The following is a 19,828-nucleotide window of genomic DNA, read 5'->3' as shown; positions in this document are numbered from 1 at the left end:
AAGTGAACGCAAGTACATTTTTTTGACAAACGAAAAGGCTGCTATGTTAGGAAACCCATACACTGATTTCTAATCGAGCGCAAGATACTCTGGCATGGAATGTGGTAGCCTGTGGGCCTCTACTGGACCTCTTGTGCTGGAACTTACAGAGGACAGACTGCGGGGCCCTTGCAGTATACTGTCCTACCAATATCAGAGACCTGCAACATGGATTTTGAACACATTGTTACAGAGAGGACTCCCTGTGTACTGAATGAGAGATTCTTTTTATTCCATAGCATAGTTCACAGAGCAAATGTCCTAAATTCTAGAATAAATGAACAATGGCCGGAATGAAAAAATAAATGTATCCATCCTCCTGTGCTTTCATTATTCAAGCTATTCTACTGCCTACTTAAAAAGGGGGCAACTTGCATGTCTTTTTCTTATTCACACCCTACCAGTCTCTCTGTGCCTGTTCAAGTCTTACCCCAATCTCTAATTGCTGTGTGGCACCTAAGAGTTTGTACCACATCTGACACAGGGCTGGGCACATGGCAGGTATTAATAAAAACAAGCTGGCTGGTGGACCGATAAAAAGCCATATTACATGCCCCCCAGCCATACAGCAGTTTCAGAAAAATTGTCAAGAAAATATTTTTCTTTCTTTACCACAACCCGAAGTTCTAAAAAGATAAATACTCCAATAAGTTTAGAAAATGCATGCCAATGACTTTTAAAACTCCCACAACTAGAAACAGCCATTCTCCAATGTATTCCTAACCCCTGATAACTCCTTGCTCATGTGGGGTTTTAACATACCTCTTGGCCAGCCAGAGTTTGGCCCTGGTACAAACAGCAACGTCAGCCAGCAGCTGCTGAAAGTATGCATTCAGTCTGTATTTGGAGTCTGTGCAGGCTTCTAACAAATGAAAAACCTAAACCAGAAAAGAGAAAAAAGCAATATCCTGCTGTGAAAATATATTTTTCCTCAATGTTCAGTTCCTCCCTGTTAGGTTTCCTCAAAATATTCCCCTCAAAGAAAACAGACACCTGTAGAATGTGGCTCTGGTCTCCATGCAGGAAGCAAGCTGGTTTGGGGAGGACGCAGCAAGGGACAAGAAACCTGTGCCCTTAATTCCTACCTCTGCTCTGGGTCCCCTGCGCAATTCCAAACAAGGGTGACTGACTACTCAGTGACCGAACACTCATTTGATACAAGAGCTTATTCGTTACAACAGCCTAGAAAATGATTTTAGCAAAGAAAGGCAAACATCTTGCTCTAGGTGAGCAGTCTCATATGAAAAAAAAAATGTACCTTTTCAAGTCAAAATCTTACTGCAGAGGAAAAATCAGCAGTCTCAGAGTCCAAATTGGTTTGTGTGTTGGGTTTATCAGAACCATCTTGGCCAAAGCAGCAGGCCACGATGATGCCTACCTTTGCAAACACGGGACAGTGATGTTTGTAAACGATCTCGATTTTCTTTCGCAGTTCCCCACTGAGACATGCGGAAAGCAGCAAAACGGACACAACCTATTCTCACGCTGACATGACATGATGTATGAGAATTGAGCAGAGAAAGACAAATCCTCTAGTTGCCTCTATTTAGAATGAAGGCCACAGATCCAGCAGACACACGACTGTGCGTGTGCGCGCGCGCGTGTGTGCAGCTCATGCAAGCATGTCGTGGATTCACACTCTGTGATGACACCAACAACACTCTGTGAGGAGTATAAACCTGCAGTGGAGAGAGAGGACTAAGGCACAGATGAGATCCTCTGACCTTAGCCGGCGCCAAGGAGTACGAGGACGCATGGCAGAGAGCTCCTGCAGTCTCCTCATCTCAATCAAGCGGAGACGGTGGGCGGAGCAAAGCTAGTACGCATAAACACACCGAGAACTTGGAAAGTCCATTTTAATAATCAGTTTGGTTCCCTCCCCTACTGTATCCTTCGCCAGAGCTACAGGTGACTCTTTCAAAGCGACAAGATTCAACTTTTTCCTCTCTTCCTCTCCTGCCGATGAGGAGCCTAAGTGAGAGTTAAATAGGGAAGTGAGTAAGTACAAAAAGCAGGAGGCCAAGATAAAAGAGATCCAGAATCATCAGAGCCTGAACGGGAATGAGCTAGCAGTTTTCCTGGGTCAGACATCTGCAGTTACCAACAACAAATATACCCGGAGCACCTCTGTTTAGAGAATTAAAAAAAAAAAATTGTGATTATTATATGTAACTGTTATTATTATTTATTTAATTTTTTGGGGGGGGTCTAAATAGACGTAATTGTATAGGAGACTGCACACAAGTCCCGATGTGGAGATTGAAAATGCTTTCTCTAATAATGGATCTGTTATTTCAGAGGCAACAGATCAAGTATCACTACTTCACCACACCCCCGCAGGGACCCACACCGCAGGTCGTGAAGTCTGGAGGAATGGGTCTGGCTGGGGCTTCTGTTCTTATGTGGTGACTGCCAGAGTGAAAAAACACACCTCCCTCTGCTTGAATCCCCACTACCTTGAAAGAGTTGTCAAAGTCACTGGGTCTTGCTTTACTTCTCTCCACAGCTGCAAAAAACCAACCACCAGGGCTTTTCATGGTGTCACAGGATCGTAATTAATCAGCAGACACCAGCAAAATACATGAGCGTGGAATTTACTTGTAAAGAAAGCTGTGAGATTTTCAAATGCCTCTCATTTAGAAGCAATCACCTCAAAAATAACTCCTGATGGATGTTTAAACTTAGTCCTATATTTGCTCACCTTACTTGGCAAAAACAAGGCTGTTTTTGAAACGCTTGGTAGCTCTGGTTTATGAAAATCAACCTCCAGGTCCACCAATTCTGTCACCTTGGGCACAACCCAGACAACAATTGTGATCCTGGTTATTCACCAGGAACAGAGAGCGATCTATTTACATGGGACAACTGCAGAGGGAGGTACACTTATGAGAACCACGGTGGAAAGGAACATGGAGGTGAGACAGAGCGAGAGAAGTGAAAGACAGGGTCACAGAAGTCAAGGGAAAACCAGGCAGGGAAGGGGAGGAACAGGAAAAGATGGGGGTGGGGGGGGGAGGAAAGAAAAGTTTTGTAAGCCCATGTCTGAAACAAGTGACTGTGTTTGAGATCATTTCTTTTTTGAGAAAATTAATGACTATATTTGAATACACGGCTACCTTCCCATGACATTTAGAGGGTCTGTTTTAATTTGTCCAAGAAAAATGAGGCCATCCTTTGGTGTGAAGTCCAGAGGTGGGGCCAGGCCTCTGGAACTACAATCCAAGGTCAGGTCCAGGAGCACCAGGCAGCCAGCTTCCAGGAAGGGTCATTTGTCCATCAGCTCGGAAAGGACGGTGGGGACAAGGCAGTTCCTCCTCCTTTCCCCCTTCTCTGAAAGTTCTGGTCCAGGAGAACCTCTGGGCTAGGAGTGTGGTCTAGGCCAGCCTGGGATAATTTGCAAACAGCCTGTAATACAGGACTGCACGAACCAAACAGAGAAACTGAAGCTGCGCGACCAACGGAATGCATGGGAGAGCTCCAAGAAGTGAAGTGTTACTTTAGGTCTCCCAGATTTGCAATAGGATTCCAATATTCAGTCCACAAATACTTACTAAACAAGAATTACTACCAGGCACTGTCCCAGGAGCTGTGGCACAGAACACAGGAGTGCCTGCTCCCCGCAGCTTACACTCTAGTCACGAATAAGCAGAAAATCCACAGCTTCCCTGCCCCTGCCTAGTCTCGATTTAGAATCTGCATGGCGGCATCACCATCACTGTCCTCTTATTCTTGACCTCACCCTTGACCAAGCCCAGCACACAGTCGGAATGCAACGAGCATGTGCTGAATTGATTTCGCTTTGTGGTGCCTCTTCCTATACTGACTCTGCCTGTAGGACACATGCCCTTGGGTTTGGGGAGCTCCCGCAACCCCAGGTAAGGAGTGGGGACACAGCTGAACAGCACCGCACTCCTCTCTGCAGCGGGGAGAGGCCAGGTCAGTGGCGGGGATGCAGCCCTGCGGGAGGAGCGCACGCTTGGGAGCCAGGTGCATATGGGTGTAAACCCAGTTACTAGCTATGGAGCTTGGGGCAACTTATTTAACCTCTGCTTCCTCACGGTAAACAGTACATAACAGTCTCTGGCTTATAGGGCCATAGAGAGATTTAAAGGAATATATAGTACTTGGCACCCACTAGGCACCTGATAAAAATGTTAGTTCTCTTCCTTTTTCTGTCCGCCCCCTCCCTTTAGCCCCCATTCCAAAAATAAACATTCAGAGAAGGCTTTGCAGAAAAAAGTAATATTCCTATTTAACCCTTAAACAAATCTGGTCAGAATCTGGGGAAGACCATGCAAGCAGAGAAGAAACTGAATTATAAAAAAATGTTAAAGGGTATTAAAATAACAGTATTGCCAACAAAAAGAATAAACCTTAATGTAAACTATGGACTTTAGTTAATAATGATGTGTCAATACTGGTTCATTAATTGTAACAAGCATACCACTCTAATGCAAGATACTAATAACAGGAGAAAACTGGGGAAGAAAGGAATATATGGGAACTCTCTGTACTACCTGCGCAGTTTTTCTGTGAATCTGTGATTGTTCTTAAAAAATCCTATGAATGGAAAGAAAATACGAGGACTGCTCAGGGGACAGCAAGTAGCTGTGTGCGGCGAGAGCACAGCCAGGGTGTGTGCAGGGTGGTAAGGGACACATAATCAGATCTGTAATGTGGAAAGGAAAGGCCAAGACAGTGTGGAGGCTGGATAAGAAGGGGCAGGATGACCAAGACTGCTATCAGTCTAGACTACAGGTGGTCAGGGTCAAAGCCAGAAGCTGAAAGCCAAGGATGGCGGTGGGCCCAGAGCGGCTGCAGATGTTTTCTTTGACCTGCACAGTATTTTTCAACCTGCCACTTACGAATTGGGAAATTTCACACCAAAATCATCCTGATTTCCAACTTCTTTTGAAAAATCAGAAGACCTGGGGACCGCGGGCCCACACTCCTATGGGGCAACAGGCACCTGCGGGGGTGGGTTCACCATGGGACTAAGGTGGAGTGTCAGCGTCATTTATCACTGCTTTCTTGCCCCCCCCCCTTTTTTTTTTAACTTTTGGAGAATCAAGAGGAAAATGAAGTATTTACTGAACCCAAATCTCTATCAAATTTTAGAAACAAAGGATTGGACCAAGAGGGAGGGCTGTGTGTTTCTAACAGTTCCCCTTTATTCACTCATCTGCCCGTGCTGGTAGAATTTTGATTTTGTGACAGCCCCAAAACTGTCCCCTTGAGAGACATTTTAGAAGCTGAAGAAGCAGGATTTGGCAACGTGGCGTTTAGACGTGGAGTTTAAAGTCAGAAAAGAGCCTTTTCACTCAGGCAGCTGGTGATGGAAAGCCATCGTCCAAGACAGGGACCACAGGGGGATATGCAGGTTTGGGAGTGAGGGAAGGGGACCTCAGGAGTTTGGTTAGGAACATCCGCGTGATGATTGCTCTAGTCAGGGGTTATTTATCTTGCATAGCAAGAATTCTTTTGGGAGTGAAAAGGAGCTCTATGAATGACCACCATGGGATGAAGCAGGGCAGTGGGTTGCCTCTAGCTTCTGCAGGCCCTTAAGAGAAAGACTAGAGTGGACTCAGAGGTGTCTTTGGCAAAAAAAAGCAGCAGAAAGCTTTGCTGACTTAAGATGGTTGTGACCCGGTCAGAAAGAAAGCACATGCCAACCGTCAAGTGCACACCAGCAGCACCACCCGTGACTATCGCAGGCAATGGGACCGCTAGGAGATGCCCTCAGCAGGGGAGGCCGGGCAGCAGTGGGGAGTGGGTCAGCGTTCTTGCCCCTGAGATGCAAGCTCTGATGAATCTCCGGGAGGACCGAAGGAAAGTCTAGAGAACCTGGAAGCAGTTACTCTTTGCCCAGCCCCACTCTAAACGCAGAGACTCGGGGGAGTCCCCAAGCATCTGTGTAAAGCACGGGGTCCATTTGGGCAGCTTTGAATCTTAAAAGTGACTCCACAAGAGCAAATGTAATGCTCTTTGAATAAATGCCACAGGCCTAAAAAAAGTCATGAGGCAGATCCCTGAAAAAACTTGCACTGCACCAGTAAAATATGTCTGGTTTATGCTGCTAGACGAAAATAGTGACCTATGTTAGACAAGATCAAGATGATATATGGCTGTTTGGGAATGCAACGCTGAGATGGGTTTTCCTCTTCACCAAGCATGGCTTCCAGGCAATTTTCCCCCTTATAAAATCAACAGCAGCTGAGCTCCAGAAACAGCAGGATCCAGCAATAACAGGCCCAGGTTAGGCAGGCCGTGAAAAAGGACAACTCCAAAGAGAAAAAAGATGCCCATTTCAGAGGTCAGATACAAATGAGCTCCATGTATCGTAATCATTAACAATCCCAAACTCTGAAGATCAAGGAATCTATCCACTTTTTGCAACTGTATTTTCTTAAAAACAAATCCCCTTCTTCTTCTTTTGCAGCATGCAGACTTTGGGAGAACGCTTTTGCCCCTATCACATTCAGCCGAGTATAAAATTTCTGTATCTGCCATTTTGCCTAGGCTTCTCTCTGCATTGCTCCAACCCCCACAGCTAAGTCAGAGCCACATTTTTCCAAGCCCAGTGTTTACACAGGATTTTATTTCGGCTGGTAAAACATCTGTATTTTTTCAGGGACTTAAATAAATGATCTATGCCGGGAATGTACAGTATAGGGTGATGTCAGGCCCCCTTTTTCTCTCGACTCACTGGGCAGAACAGGCAAACATTGTTTCAGCCTGTAGTTGGGAATGTGAATATTTATCCTGTCGACTTAATTCATACAAACAGAACGAAAGGCAGGCAGGCAGAAGTATTTTATGGCTTTAAGTCAGGCTGAAAGGAGGGGAGGGTGTGAGAAGGGGGATGACTGAGAGAGGAATCTAAACTTTCTAATTCACAGAAACATGCTTAATCATATAAATGTGGAGAAAGAGATACAGGAAAAAGGATTTAAAAGGTAGACTGCGTTTGTATGTGTGTACAGGGTGAGTGTGTGTGGGGGGGGGTAGGAGATGGGAAAGCGAGAGACAGAAGAGTTCTCTAACTTATATATCCTTCCTAATCATTACAGTGAGGGTTAGGATTTAATTGTTTTCTGCTTCAGGCCCATTAATCTTATCCCCAACCAGACCACAGGCTTTTCAGGGCAGCCCCCTTAGCCTCTGACTTCTATAGTGCAGGCAATGGTCCTCATTGGGTATATGCAGCTGCCTAGGTCATCTGTGCAGAGAGCTCAGCATATTTTTCTTTTTTTATCGACAACCCTGTGGACAGGAGGCATGACCCTGGGACACTTCAGCTACTCAACCTGGTCATCCCTACAAGAAAGGGCTTGGTGGGCATGTGCTACCCACAGTTACCCACCAATGCTAGAGGGCAGGTGGGGAAGCATTTCAAGTGGTTACTCCTCCAAACCTCAACCTGTTAATCAGATGAGAACACATCCTTAGGAAGGTCTTGGTAAGTTCCCAAAAGGTGACACTTGGCTGTGTTGTGTTGTCGCTGCCAGGAAAAGGGTGCTAATTATGAAGTGTAATTACTTCCTAGCTGACACTGGCTTGGGAAAGAGAATCGCAGGAAATAGGCCCATGAATCTCTTTAAGGCCTAAAATGTACACAAACACAAAGTGTGTAGGGCCCTGAAAAGTCACTTTGTGTGTCAATGCATTCCCTCCTTTCTATTAACACTCCCCTTGTTCTAGTTCAGGAACCAAAGATCTTATGCCTAGAAGATGAAAACAACTCACTGGTCTCCGCCGCCAAAGCTTATTTTACACATGGCTGCAGAGAAACTTCCTTAAAGCCCTGATTGTATCACTCCCAAGTTCAAAATCCTTCAGTGACTCCCAGCCACCTAAAGACTTTGCTGGGCACTGAAGTCTTGACCTACCTTTCTGCTTTTACTTCCTTCTTCCTCCACTTCACATATCTATTTTGTGGCTAAATGGGACAATTTCCCATTCCTGACAACTTATAAATGTTTTTCTGTCCAGGATGTTCCCTCGATTTCTCCCGCCACCACCCTCTCCAACTCTGCCTATTTAAATTCCATTCATACTGTAAGGCCCGGCTAACACCACCTCCTCCATAAAACCTTCCTCTTCTTTCATCAACCGCCATCCCCCTCCCCGCCACCGACACATACTCTTTTCCTACTCAGTGCCCAACAGCTCATTTCATTTGATTAAAAAAAATTTTTTTTTAAGTCCTGTCATCATGGTTATCAATCTATAATTTCCTTTCCTGAAGTATAGCTCTTTGAAGGCAAGGACTATGTCCTGTTCTTTATAGTCCCTGGGGTCCCAAGGATGTGTAGTTGTGTCTGGTGGAGAGAGGGCTCCATGAATGGAGTATTTATTGATTTGGAACTGTACCATACCTCCTAGCCAGGGCTGGCAGGGGCAGAACCCATGTTCACAGCAGCACCCACGGTGCTAAAGGTGACCTCTCTACATGGTCCCCACGCAAAGGGGCTGGGAGAACTACACAGTATTAATGAGACAGTGAGCATCCGTTTGTCTTAGATCATCTCTGGCCTTGTGCTCCAATTTTACAATGCAGTTAGGAGTCCCCTCACGCAGAAGGAGCATCAAGGGCCCCAAGCTACTGGGTAAGAGCGAGGTTTAGAAAGGGATGTCAAGGGCGCCTGGGTGGCTCAGCTGGTTAAGCGACTGCCTTCGGCTCAGGTCATGATCCTGGAGTCCCGGGATCGAGTCCCGCATCGGGCTCCCTGCTCGGCGGGAGGCCTGCTTCTCCCTCTCCCACTCCCCCTGCTTGTGTTCCTGCTCTTGCTGTCTCTGTTTCTGTCAAATAAATAAATAAAATCTTAAAAAAAAAAAAAAAAAAGAAAGTGATGTCAAAGGTATTCAGTGTTAACCCAACATATCAACAAAGGCTTGCATGTGAAGAATTAACAATTTACTAGGGCACCAGGCTGGTTCAGTCAGTGGAGCATGTGACCCTTGATCTCAGGGTTGTGAGTCTGAGCCCCACACTGGGTGCAGAGATTACTTAAAAATAAAATCTTTTTTTTTTTTTTTTTTTTAAGATTTTGCTTATTTGAGAGAGAGAGTGGGGGGCAGAGAGAGAGAGAGCGCGCACAAGCTGGGGGAGAGGCAGAAGGAGAAGCAGACTCCCTACTGAGGAGGGAACCCAACATAGGGCTCGATCCCAGGACTCTGGGATCATGATCTGAGCCAAAAAGATGCTTAACCGAATGAGCCATCCAGGCACCCCCAAAATAAAATCTTTAAAAAAACAAAAACAATTTACTAAACACTGATGTTAATATCTGTTCTAACCAAAGAGTTCCTAACTTTGGAACACAGATATATTTCTGTAAAGCTATGTATAAAATGTTTTAAATTACAAATTATTTATTCGTAAAATAAATCCCAGTTTAACTTATTTAGGGGAAGCTTTATTATACTTGCCAGTTTATCTTTTCTATCTATCTGGATCTTCAACTATTGAGTTTCCTTAAAGACAATACTGAGATCAATAAGGATCTCTTTGAGGTACCAAAACTTACTGAAAAATAACACGGATAATTTGTTCAGTCTAGACAGTTAACTTTAGCAATACAGGAGGAAGGAAGCTGGTGGTGGAATAAATGAAACAATATTAGTTACAAATCAGTACCTGTTGAAGCTGAGTGATGGGTACATGAGATTCATTATATTATTCTGCCTACATTTGTGTATTTTTAAATTTTTCTGTAATAAAAGTTTTAGAAAAAGGCTTTAGGAGAGAAGGAGGGAAAGAGAAAAGAAAACAGCCCTAGGCCACAGAGATTCAATATGGGTAAAAAGCTTATGATCTAGTACAGGAAGTAAGTTATGTACATAAATAAATAAAATGCATAAAATCCAAGAGGGAACACTAAGTACTGTAAGGGAGAGAATCGAGAGTCCAGAAATAAGTTTGCTGGAAATTCAGAGGATGGTAAAAGTGACATTTAAACAGTAGTGAAGAGACCGACTTATTCAACAAAAGGTATTAAGACAACCAACTAGGTTTTAGGGGAGTAATACAGCTGGGTCCCTACCCCAAGCCTTGCACTGAAATAAATTTTAGATGTAAAATTTACTTTACATAAAAAAAGAAACTATAAAAGTGTTAGGAGAAAACACTGGACCATTTCTTTACACCACACACAAAAATAGACTCAAAATGAATGAAAGACCTAAATGTGAGACAGGAATTGAGGAGAACACAGGCAGCAACCTCTTCGACCTCGGCCCCATCAACTTCTTCCTAGACACATCGCCAAAGGCAAGGGAAGCAAGGGCAAAAATGAACTATTGGGACTTCATCAAGATAAAAAGCTTTTGCACAGCAAAGGAAACAGTCAACAAAACCAAAAGACAACCGACAGAATGGGAGAAGATATTTGCAAACGACATATCAGATAAAGGGCTAGTATCCAAAATCTATAAAGAACTTAACAAACTCAACACCCAAAGAACAAATAATCCAATCAAGAAATGGGCAGAAGACACGAACAGACATTTCTGCAAAGAAGACATCCAAATGGCCAACAGACACATAAAAAAGTGCTCAACATCACTCAGCATCAAGGAAATTCAAATCAAAACCTCAATGATGAGATACCACCTCAAACCAGTCAGAATGGCTAAAATTAACAAGTCAGGAAATGACAGATGTTGGCGAGGATGCGGAGAAAGGGGAACCCTCCTACACGCTGGCGGGAATGCAAGCTGGTGTAGCCGCTCTGGAAAACAGTATGGAGGTTCCCCAAAAAGTTGAAAATAGAGCTATCCTATGACCCAGCAATTGCCACTACTGGGTACTTACTCCAAAGATACAAATGTAGTGATCCGAAGGGGTACATGCACCCCAATGTTTATAGCAGTGATGTCCACAACAGCCAAACTATGGAAAGCACCAAGATGTCCATCAACAGATGAATGGATAAAGAAGATGTGGTATACACACACACACACACACACACACACACACACACACACAGAGAGAGAGGAATATTATGCAACCATCAAAAACCACGAACTCTTGCCATTTGCAATGACGTGGATAGAACTAGAGAGTATTATGCTAAGCAAAATAAGTCAATCAGAGAAAGACAAGTATCCTATGATCTCACTGATTTGAGGAATTTAAGAAACAAGACAGAGGAGCATAGGGGAAGGGAGGAAAAAATGAAACAAGATGAAACCAGAGAGGGAGACAAACCATAAGAGACTCAATCTCAGGAAACAAACTGAGGGTTGCTGGAGTGGAGGGGGTTGGGAGGGATGGGGTGGCTGCTGATGGACATTGGGGAGGGTATGTGCTATGGTGAGCGCCGTGAATTGTGTAAGACTGATGAATCACAGACCTATGCCCCTGAAACAAATACCACATTATATGTTTAAAAAAAAAAAAAAAGAAGATAGTAGGAAGGGAAAAATGAAGGGGGGGAAATCGGAGGGGAGGACAAACCAGGAGAGACTATGGACTCTGAGAAATAAACTGAGGGTTTTAGAGGGGAGGGGGGTGGGGGGATGGGTTAGCCTGGTGATGGGTATTGAGGAGGGCACATTCTGCATGGAGCACTGGGTGTTATGCACAAACAATGAATCATGGAACACTTCATCTAAAACTAATGATGTAACGTATGGTGATTAACATAATAAAATAAAATTTTTTAAAAAAGCGCTAGAAGAAAACAGGAAAATATTTTATAATCTTAAGGTAAAAATGGGCTTTCTAAGAATGAAACAAAGCCACACACAAAAAAAGATATATAAGTATGTCAACATAACAACTGAAATCTTTTGTATAGCAAAAATGAATAGGAATATTCAAAAGTAAAAAACAAGGGGTAAAACATTTGCTAATTCCTCTATGGAACAAACCTCTTGCAAATCGATAACAAAAATGAAAGTAATGGAATGAAATATGACAGGGGATTACAAGCTTTCTCCATTCATAGCACCCTTACACCTCAATAATTTTTTCATGGTGTCTCTAGGCCAAAAGAAATAACCTAATCATTCCATTTACTAAGTAGTCAGGTCCAAACAACCTAGTAAGTATTTATGCCATAACAACTTAGAAACTGCTCGAAAAAATAATACACATAAGTTGAAAGAAAAAATATTTTGATTTCATTCTTTAATAACCCCAGTTATTTACTAATGAGATGTGTGTGCCTGTTGGATACTTCAGAACTTCCCAAGCCTCCACCACCCTCATTCCTGTTCCCCATTGATTTTCCCATGGTACTTGCTTTTTACCACAGCAACTTTCAAATACTCAACTTCGCAAAGACGTACGGCATCATCAAAAGGAGTACAGTGTGAGCTAATGTTGATAACTGTAAGTTATTTCAAGCTAGTGGTTCAAACAGTATCTCACAGATGGCAAGTGTCATTGTGCTGCTCTAAAAAATTTAAAATATCCCACAGCGCTTTGGCACACACTTCGGGAACTGCAAATATTTAGCAAGGACTATAAACAAGCAATTCACAGATGAAATACAAATAGCCAATAAACACATGAAGAAATGTTTAATTTCATTAATGGTTAAGGAAGTGCAATTAAAGCAGTATTTTTTTTTTAAATTGATTTGCACTGAATTTGTTTCTTTTAAGGGTAGGACCCAATTCATTACTGGGTAAAACAACAGACACTCTCTTTCATCACTGGTGGGAGTATAAATCATCACAGTCTTTTTGGGGGGTAATCAGCAGGGCCATTTTGCTGCACATACGATGTATTCTGTACAAATGGTAATCCCCGGAGTTGGACAAACCAGCAACTTGGAAGTCTGGCGGTTGCTATCAAAGTGGAAAACAGGCACTTCTTCGGTCTTGCATTCCTCACTTCTAGGAATTTATTTCACAGAAACACACGTAGAGGTATGGGCAAAGATAGAGATGCCCAATGATGATCCTCAGCAGCACTGACCGGAACAGGAAAATTTCGAAACAGCCAGTACAGGACCAGTTGAAAAAAAATATGGGGTATTACTTCAAGTATCCCATCATATATGCTCAAGCTATAGAGGCATTAAAAATAAGTTATAAATTTATTTGGACTGACACGAAATTACCTCCAAGACGTAGTGATAAGTGAAAAAGCAAGCTGCAAAAATAGCATGATCCTATTTTTATTGATGCCAAATTGTTAACAGTGGGGGTAGAATTTTTACATTCGATATCACATATTTCTGGAATTTAGAATGTTTTACAGTAAGAATGCATTACTTCTTTTTGACTTTTAATTTTGAAGTAATTAGAGCCTCATAACAATTGCAAAAATGGTAGAGCTGGCTTGCCTTTCACTCAGCTTCCCCCAACTGTGACATCTTACATGACTGTAGTACCGTCTCAAAGCCAGAACATGGACATTGGCACTGCTATTAACGAGACCGCACACCTGACTCAGTGTCTGCCAGTTTTGACATGTATTCATACGTGTGGGTGTGGGGGGGGGGCAGTTTCACCCCATGCAACTACCACCACAACGAAGATACAGGACTGTCCTAGGACCACAAAGGAAGAATGCATTATTTTTGGAGTCAGAAACAATATAAGCTAAACTATACTCTTTTTATCATGTATCCCTCAACTCCATACTCAGGATGAAAATTCACACGCTACGTTACTAGCGCAGGTGGCTGGGTGGCATTTCTCACCAAGAGATAGAAATCAAAGAAAAGGAACTTTTCAAAGCATGAAAGAGAAGACGTTAGGACTTTCCCAAGGCTGCTCCTGCTCTCCTCGGACTTCAGATCTGTGCCCAGTGTGGGTGCAGAGCAGCTCAAAGGAGAGACCCACTGAGGGTAGAGAAGGCTGGCCACAGGGGGTGGGGGAGCGGGGGGTAGAGCTTGGGGGGCAACAGAATACCTGAGAGCGGCAGTCCTATCTCCAGGGCTGGCTTCCCGGCAGGGGAAGGAAATACAAAGTTATTATATTAATTTGCATTTCCCAGATTTTAGAGCAGCTGTCAAATTTGCCTTATAAAAAGAGCTGACCCATAGAAAACGGGCCTTTAGCATGCTCTCAGGCTGCTAATGCACATTACTCTGAGCTAGCTGCCCAGTGAGGGGCTTTGGGGCAGAAGGCCTTGCAAGCTGGGCTTGGGTGAGAGCCAGCCTCAGGAGTCTGCTGGCTTCCAGCACACTGTGGTAACAGAGACTCCTCTTTATGAAAAATGAAGATGGAAAAAATTTTTTCTGAGTCTTTGGGTTGCAGCTTATTTCAAAGGTCATCAAAGTAAACAAAAGGAAAAGACTGTGAATCTTTATAAGTCAAAAAGTGACAACTGTTTATATTTTCACATGGAGGAAGGAGAAAAAGGATTCCTCTAAGCCCCTAGGAATGGAGATTTGGGTGGCTCCCTCCCTCCCCGTTTGTTTGTTCATTTGCCACTCAACACCTCCCGCAGTGAATACAGGAACATCTGCTGTGTCCATTTTATGCAGAATTATAAAAGTCTCCTGGATGGCTGGGGATTCGTGGAATAATCCAGGCAGTGTCTTGAGAAGCAAAAGCCTCTGTCCCCCTTGTTGATAACTGCCTCCCACCATCCAGCTGAGTATGTGAAATGCCCAAAGCCATACACACAGGCTGCAGTAGGTCTCTCCAAATCTTGAGCCCAATTTCCAGTGAGGGCAACTTTCTTCAGAGAAGGGTGATTCTGTGAGTCTAACGGAAGCAAAGGGGTCAGTGAAACCAATCCTTATGAACTTCCTCAAAAAACCCTTTTTGCTTATGAGTTTTCCTGACAATGAACTGTGGACAATTATCATGGATGAGTCTCTAAATGGATTTCATATCTGCTATTAGACATATTCCAAAATAATGAGACTAGATGGTATTAAGACAAGCATCTAAAATGTACTGTTTTTACCCGGGGCAGCGGGGGGGCTGTGTGATTCCCCAGTCCATTATACAGATTTCATATTATTTCCACTTATCCATTAAGACTCAGCTCATTGGCCCCCTTGGTGAAGTCCTCCCTGACAATTCTAGGTAGTGCAATCTCTCCAGCCTCTCATTGCATAGTATTTATCTGAACCACTCATTTGGCACCTAAGATATGTTGCCTTGATTGCTATTTATCTTTTTGTGTAAACCATGTCGTTTTATCTCCTACAGAGCCTTACTGGAATGCAAAAGTTTGTTGATTTGATTTTAAATTTAAGGCAATTACCATGTGGGCTGAGATAAACAGTACTTTCAAGGCAATAGTTAACTCCATAGTGAAAGTAAACACCAAGACTGCTTGCAAATGGGCTGGCTTACAAAGTAAAATGACCAATGAATGCAAGTCCTCCAGGCAGAATACGTTTGTGGCCTGGGCCATCAGCCCGCTCCGCTATTCCTAGCCTACCAACCTGTTGTGTTATCTACATGAATTCGTCATCCCCCCAAGCTCATCTCCAGGAAACTCATGATCTTCCCTCTCAACCTACTTCAGCTCAAACACTGGTGCCTCTATGAAACCATTCTCCCAGGAACGGTTACGTTTATTTGTTGAATAACTGGCTGAACAAGACAATGGCTCTTTCTAAGTCACCATCCATAATCCATTTTGGCCAGTCCCCTTTCCCTTTATTGCCGGAAGGGTGTGAGAACCAAATTTAGGAGACGTTGTTATGGATTTTCTGCCATAAACAAGCCTTCTTGGCCAGATATGAAGCTGACAGGAAATTCCTCTTGGTGCCCTCTAGGTTCCTATTGAGGAACTAGAGTCTTTAGGCCAGTGGTTCTAAATGTGGGGTGATTTTGCCCCCGTGAGACATTTGGCAATGTCTAGAAACATTTTTTGGTTGCTATGACTGAAAGGGGGCGTGAGTAGAGGTGAGAGATGCTGCTGAACAGCCTACGGTGCGCAAAGGATAGTCCCCCAAGACAAGGAATCATTCAGCCCCAAATGTCAGTAGTGCTGAGGTCGAGAAACACTGGCCTGCTGTGAGCACAGGCTTCACAGCCAGTCAAGACCTAGCAGGTGGCCTCGGGGAAAATGATTTAACCTCTCTAGGCCTTTGTTTCCTCATCTATAAAAATGGAGCTAATAATACACCTCATCTCATGAGGCTCTTGTGAAGTCTAAAAGATAACTGATGTGAAAAGTACTTTGTAATTACTCCTTAAAAAACGAGGTATTGTTATTAATGGATACATGCCCATGTGTGATTTTAATTTCGCTGTGCCCTTCAGGCATTGCTAGGTGTTGGTGTAGAAAGGGAACTCACCTCAGCCCTCTCCATCCATCTGGGGCGTCCACATTCTCCCGGGTCTGCATTATTAAGTTGCTCTCTTAATTCCTCTGTGGTACTTGCTTATATTCTTTTTATCTGGCAGTTGTTTTTGCTTGGCCACTGGACTTCTGTCTCGTGCAGTATTATTCCTCAGCAATACTTTTCTTAGTGGTCTCTGATGATTTTCCCAGAAACAGTGCTTTCTGACTAATCATCTTACCACAGCTCATAATAATGACCAAGTGTATGGTGAGGATGAATTAATGATCATCCCTCAGGGTAATCATTTGAGAAGTATAAGTATAGTACTTATATTATCAAGTTTGCCCTTTTTGTCATACTCTACATTTTCCACATTTGTGATTTATATCTAAGAGTAAGTTGTGCCATTCAGTGTCTCAGAAGAATAATTTGGTGACCCTTGAAGATATTAGCTCTATTAGTTATGATCCTCAAGAGGCTTATCCTTGATACTTTTTTCCAACAGAGCACGCTCCATAAATTCACATATCCAGAGAAACAATTTCCAGCTCCTCTGTCCTGCCTCAGGGAGGCACACACTTGAAAATAAGCTAAGTAAGCACATTCTTATTTTCCTAAGTATTTCCTGAATGATCCAAATGAGGTAACACTTTAACGAATATTTTAGCTTCCACCCAACTCATTTCCTGGGTGAATCTGGCCAGTCTGCTTTCAGTTTATTCAAAGGAAGCAAAGCATCTTTCCTGTGTCTATTTGTCTCACAAAATGGGTATCTGGATATTTATATAGCAAAGCCTACAGTCTTACATTGTAGTCTTATTTGTGTATGCCTATGCCTGCATGTATTTAAAATTCTATAGATTCCTGGCGTGCCTGGGTGGCTCAGTTGTTGACCATCAGCCTTTGGCTCAGGTCATGGTCCCAGGGTCCTGGGATCGAGTCCCACATCGGGCTCCCTGCTCAGCGGGAAGCATGCTTCTCCCTCTCCCACTCCCCTGCTTGTGTTCCCTCTCTCGCTGTCTCTCTCTGTCAAATAAATAAATAAAATCTTTAAAAAAATAATAAAAAATAAAAATTCTATAGATTCCTGATATATTTTTTTAAAAGGCTAATATAGTGGTTAGTTCCAATCTTCTTGAAATTAATGGTGAACTCTTAGTAGAATAAATCATGTCTCCATAACTGGCAGAATCTTAGCTATCTAAAAAGATGTTTACTCAGAAACATCTAAAAAGATGTTTACTCAGAAACCTTTGAAATGGGAGAGGGGGAAGATTGCTCACCTGATCCAGAGGGATGCCTTTAACTTTGGAGATTAGTGGTCATTTTATCATTAGAAGAACAAATGGAAAGGCTGAGCTCATGTTAGTATTATGAGGAAGTCGAGCAAGATGCTCACCAATAAGGGAATCTTAATTCATAAGTTGGTGGACCAGGGGCATTGTGCTTACGGTTTATAATTTACAGTCCCTGAGGAGGGACAGTCTTTAATCAAGGAGATTCATTTTCCTAGTATTATTTAAATAGGCTATTTATATAATGTGATAGACTTAAAGGCCCAACAGAGCTACTAAAACTGACATCTCTTAACTCAAATATATTAGTCTAAAGTAAGGTTTTCCAACCTCAGCACTACTGACATTTGGTGATGGGTCGTTCTTTGTTATGGGTCCCGTCCCGTGCATTATAGGATGTTTACTGGTATCTCTGGCATCTACCCACTAGAGGCTGATGACATACTACCAGTTATGAAAACCAACCAGTTATCTTCAGACATTGCCAAATGTTGCCTGTGGAGTAAAACAGCTCCCAACTGAGAACCACTGCACTAGGCATTCTAATCTATAAACTTACACCATGTATCATATCTACTTTTAAGAGGTGGTACTTAGTATAATCTATGTCCTTAAGAAGCTCCTGACTCATTCATTCACTCAGTAAATATAATGTTTGTTGAAAACCCGCTTAGTCTCCTCAGGTAGAGTGAAGAGAATGTACCAAGGCCCTGGGGCAGGACAAGGCGGGGCTATTAGAGGAAGGTTCACAAGGTTACGGTTGAATGAAAGGAGGAAATCAGCCTAAGATGAGGTTGGAGAAGCAGGGCTGGTCAGGTCATTTTGGTGCTTATAAACAATTGTAAGAAGTCTGGATTTATTTAAAGTGTGATGGAAAATGACTAATGGGTTTTAAGCAGGGAATTAAGTTAATCTCATCTGTGTTTTAAAAAGGTCCTTCTGCCCTACATAAAAAAGAGGTTGAAGGGGGCAAGAATATAAGTAGAGAGGCAAATGCCATTGTCTAAGCAAAAGATGAGGGTGGCTTGGACAAGGAGAGTGGTGTACAGATGAAGAGGAGAGAAGCAGATGATACTGGTGGATTAGATGCCAAGCCAAAGAGAAGTCAGGAATCAAAACTTGATCCCCAGATTTCATCTTGAAAAACTGAGGCAATGGTAGTGCCATTTGCCGAGAACGTGAAGATCAGCAGAGGGCCAGGCTTGTGGCTTGGTCAGGGGATGGAAGAGAATTCACACTTGCTCAGATGAAAAGGCATTGTCTCCTGGCCCAAAAGGGGTTCAAGTTATGGTAAGTTCTACTCCTAGGGGTCTATGATTTATTTGAGGAGACAGCATACGAGTATAATATTGTCACATCCTCGGTGGGAGTAGGGTCTAAAGCCAGTGGCCAAGGTGAACATTGTGTACAGTAAAACTTGCCTTGAATTGGATTCAGCACAGCCAGAGACACTAAAGAGAGCATACATTTCCAACTCACATCTCACTGTTCACTCCAGGACACATGCTCACCGAAAGAAAAGGCAATATTTAATAAGCAATCTTCAAACAGCTTTTTACTCTCTTTTATTTCTTAGCTTGGTACAGATTTAGCAGGTTAGGCGGGTTCTGTGCAACTTTATTAAATAAAAGATAAAATAAATTTCACTTAAAAAGCAAAATACCAACAAATGAAAACTATAGACACCAAATGTCTATAAACACATAGGGATTCAGTTAATAAAAGATCTAAGTAGGGCGCCTGGGTGGCTCAGTTGGTTAGGTGACTGCCTTCGGCTCAGGTCATGATCCTGGAGTCCCGGGATCGAGTCCCGCATCGGGCTCCCTGCTCGGCAGGGAGTCTGCTTCTCCCTCTGACCCTCCCCCCTCTCATGTGCTCTCTCTCTCTCATTCTCTCTCTCTCAAATAAATAAATAAAATCTTTAAAAAAAAAAAAAGATCTAAGTAAGGTGGGGTGAAGCAGAGGCTCATTTTCTGAAGAACATGAGGTTTCAATAAAGAGAAAGCCACAGATAAAGAGATTTGGAATTGCATCCATATAATTGCTAGTTACCCTCTGTGACCACCTGGGTCTTCCTATTTCCTCAGGTCTCCAAAAAATTTCAGTGAAAAACAGGTGATTTAATTGTTTCAACAGAACTGGGGTACACAGGTGGGCAGGGAGGGAAGGTACCCACAATATAGTGGAGGAATGCCGATAAGAATGCATTAAGTTTATGCCCAATAGTTCTTAATATTAGAAGAAAATGAGGTCCAGAAACAAACAGACCATCAAGGTACC

The 19,828-nt window shown here is 43.0% G+C and overlaps 1 protein-coding gene across 14 annotated transcripts in view; it reads right to left on the bottom strand.

Moving 5' to 3' along the window:
• The window catches only part of THADA (THADA armadillo repeat containing), a 325,846-nt gene that overhangs the window by 99,166 nt on the left and 206,852 nt on the right, over positions 1 to 19,828 (bottom strand). For 12 of the 14 annotated variants that reach the window (XM_045885094.3, XM_045885095.3, XM_045885096.3 and 9 more), the window contains one exon: positions 802 to 917. The exons of 1 other annotated variant lie outside the window; for it this stretch is intronic. In XM_045885094.3, the coding sequence (XP_045741050.1) occupies positions 802 to 917 (116 nt within the window). Of the gene's footprint in view, positions 1 to 801; positions 918 to 14,567; positions 14,713 to 19,828 lie in introns of those variants that run through there. One more of the 14 variants, XM_054509898.2, reaches the window with a different exon arrangement.

The sequence above is a fragment of the Mirounga angustirostris genome, unplaced genomic scaffold (assembly GCF_029215605.1).
Source record: "Mirounga angustirostris isolate CCGP_5_RB_7025 unplaced genomic scaffold, mMirAng1.0.hap1 SCAF_10, whole genome shotgun sequence".
NCBI classification, from domain to species: Eukaryota; Metazoa; Chordata; class Mammalia; order Carnivora; family Phocidae; genus Mirounga; species Mirounga angustirostris.
Note: the sequence above shows the minus strand (reverse complement) of the source record. Positions and strands in the feature narration are given on the sequence as shown.